The following is a 2,713-nucleotide window of genomic DNA, read 5'->3' as shown; positions in this document are numbered from 1 at the left end:
GTTATTGACGAAAATTGCACCAAAAATAAAGAACTGCCATGCTTTTTTCTGAAAACTGCCATCACCCCTAATAATACCATACGTGTTCGCAAATGCCAAGCTAGGCAGCGAACGTTCGCTGGTGATTAGTATCTTTTTTTGCAAGAGGTGCTTCTCCTACATTAATAAACTGAACTGAACCAGAACGCCTATATAAAGAGAGGAGAGCACCACCAGTTTACACACACACACAACACACACACACACACACACACACACACACACACACAACCAGTACTAGATCCACAAGCCAGCAGAAAGGAAGAAGATGATGAGCACCAAGGCCCTCACACTCGGCGCGGCCGTCGTCCTCGCCATCGCCGTGGCGGGCGCGCACGCCGAGCAGTGCGGCCACGCGGCCGACGGCATGGAGTGCCCCAACAACCTCTGCTGCAGCGCGTGGGGGTACTGCGGCATGGACGCCAACTACTGCGGCGACGGCTGCCAGAGCGGCGCCTGCTACGAGCCCAAACGCTGCGGCGCCCAGGCCGGGGGCAACGCCGTGACGTGCCCCAACAACCACTGCTGCAGCGGCCACGGGTTCTGCGGCTACGGCCAGGAGTACTGCGGCGCCGGCTGCCAGAACGGGCCTTGCCGCGCCAACATCAAGTGCAGCGCCGACAAGCCGTGCCTGAGCAACTTCTGCTGCAGCCAGTACGGATACTGCGGGCTCGGCGTCGAGTTCTGCGGCCAGGGCTGCCAGAGCGGCGCCTGCCATGACGCCGTTGGCGCCGCCGCCCTGCCGCTCAGCTCCATAGTGCAGGGGTGATCTTGAACTGCACATGGCTACTAGTATTGCGACGGGATCAGGTGAGGAGATGAGTTGTGGCAATGTCGATCGTTGCCACGTCTTCTTCACTGGCTAGTTTGCGTTTTCTTCGTCTTTACAATCGTTCCCATCATGCATGCACGCATGCATGATTAGCGTTCGGGAACCTCAAATAATGCGTGTCGCGCCATGCATGCCCCGTCCTTGTAATCTTTGTAATCCAATAAATCTGAATCTCGTTGCAATTAACGGAGGGCGTACTGTAGTGTTATCTTTAGGCTAATCTCTGTTCGAGAGGCGGAGGTTAACCAAAGCACCTCACAACCTCAAAGTCTCGGCCATTTTTTTAGCCTCAGCCAACGAAGCATGAGCTCAATCACTAAGTGGTTTTCCTTAAGGTGTCCCGGAGCATAAATCCACACCTTTTAAGGTCCTTGATAAGGGCATGGGTGTCCCAATCTTACAATGAGAAATATTTTGTCGATTTGGATGGAGAACGGCTTTGACGCCAGTCTCATGAATATTACCGTCAATGTTGGATGCATGGTTAGCATGACCAAGAAGGTCTACCTGCAAGTAATAAAAGACAATCAAGAATGTGGTGGAAACAATCTGGATATTGCGAGTATAGATGAAATGTTGATTATCTCAAACGGAGTACACAAAGGTGCAACAACGACTAACTTTTTGGCTAAATAAAATCAAAAGAAAACACTATGAGGTTGATCTATCTATATAGGACTAAGGGGTGGCGGCCAATGGGGTTGATGCCCATCCAATGACAGCAAACAACCCTAAGTTATACAAGGCCCATAGGGTTCGATTGTTATTTGTGTGCATATTAAATTCCCTCTTAAGTAATGAAATTCGGGCACTTCTGCCATATTTTCAGAAAACATGGAAAATAAAAAAAATTCTCAAGCAAACGCACAGTAGTTAGGCGTTTTCATATGTTAGAGCAACTCTAGCAGACCCCGCAAAACACGCAGACCCGCAAAATTCCGGCGAGTATGCGGGCTCGGCCCAATTTTCCGGCCAGAACAGAGCCCGCATACTCGCCCGGCCCGCAAAATTTTTTGCCGCGGCCCGCAAACCGCACGCCCTGACCGCTATAACTGCGGTTTCGCGACTCGTTTGCGGGTTCAAACCCTATCCCTCGCCGTCGCCGAGCCACGCGATTCCCCTTCCCCCTCTCCACATTTCTCGCCGTCGGTGACCACCTGCCCCGCCTCCAGCCGCCATGTGGGGCCGAATGTGGAGCTCCGGACGCGGCTCCGGCAGCAGATCCGGCGGCGGAAGGGACCCGGAGCGCGAGCGGCGCGTACGGTCCGACGGCGCGAGGAAGCGCAGGGCCCGGAAGTGGACCAACCGCGGCCTGTCGACGCCGGCGAGCTTCCAGCGGAGTGAGACAGAGGAGTACGACCGCCGGCGCGCGTCCTTCTCCTCCGCGAGGTCCTTGTACGCCGGGAGCTCCTCCTCCTCCGGCGCGGGCCTTCTCCCCATGAAGAGGGAGTGGTCGGAGGACGAGGAGGAGCCGGACGCGTTCGCCTTCGTCCCCGTGAAGGAGGAGCCCGAGGAGCCCGCTCCGCTCGGCCGTCGCGTGGTCATCGGGCCAGAAGACTACGTCGACACCGTTGCGGCCGCCATCGCCGAGCGGAGCGTGCGCGAGGAGGCGGAGCGCCGGCGCCACGTCGAGGAGCTCGAAGACCTCAAGTGGCGACAGGCGGTCGCCGACAACCTCACCGCCAAGGAGAAGGCCGAGGAGTGGCGCCGCATCCGCGAGGAGCAGGCGGCAAAGTACGTCGACCTGTGCAGCTCCGGCGAGGAGGATTGAGCGTTCTACTCCTCCACGACGTCGTCCATATGCCGCGACCTCTCCGCCGTTAGATCCGACGCCCCTCTAGT

At 56.6% G+C, this 2,713-nt stretch overlaps 1 protein-coding gene across 1 annotated transcript; it reads left to right on the top strand.

The window, feature by feature from the left end:
• The first annotated feature begins 223 nt into the window (after nucleotides 1-223).
• Nucleotides 224-1,057, top strand: LOC123075110 (root-specific lectin). Its single transcript, XM_044497786.1, has one exon. The coding sequence runs from the start codon at nucleotides 308-310 to the stop codon at nucleotides 806-808; it is 501 nt and encodes a 166-aa protein (XP_044353721.1). The 5' UTR covers nucleotides 224-307; the 3' UTR covers nucleotides 809-1,057.
• The last annotated feature ends 1,656 nt before the right edge of the window (nucleotides 1,058-2,713 follow it).

This window comes from Triticum aestivum, chromosome 3D, assembly GCF_018294505.1.
Source record: "Triticum aestivum cultivar Chinese Spring chromosome 3D, IWGSC CS RefSeq v2.1, whole genome shotgun sequence".
NCBI lineage: Eukaryota > Viridiplantae > Streptophyta > Magnoliopsida > Poales > Poaceae > Triticum > Triticum aestivum.
This window is presented reverse-complemented; position numbering and strand designations above follow the sequence as displayed.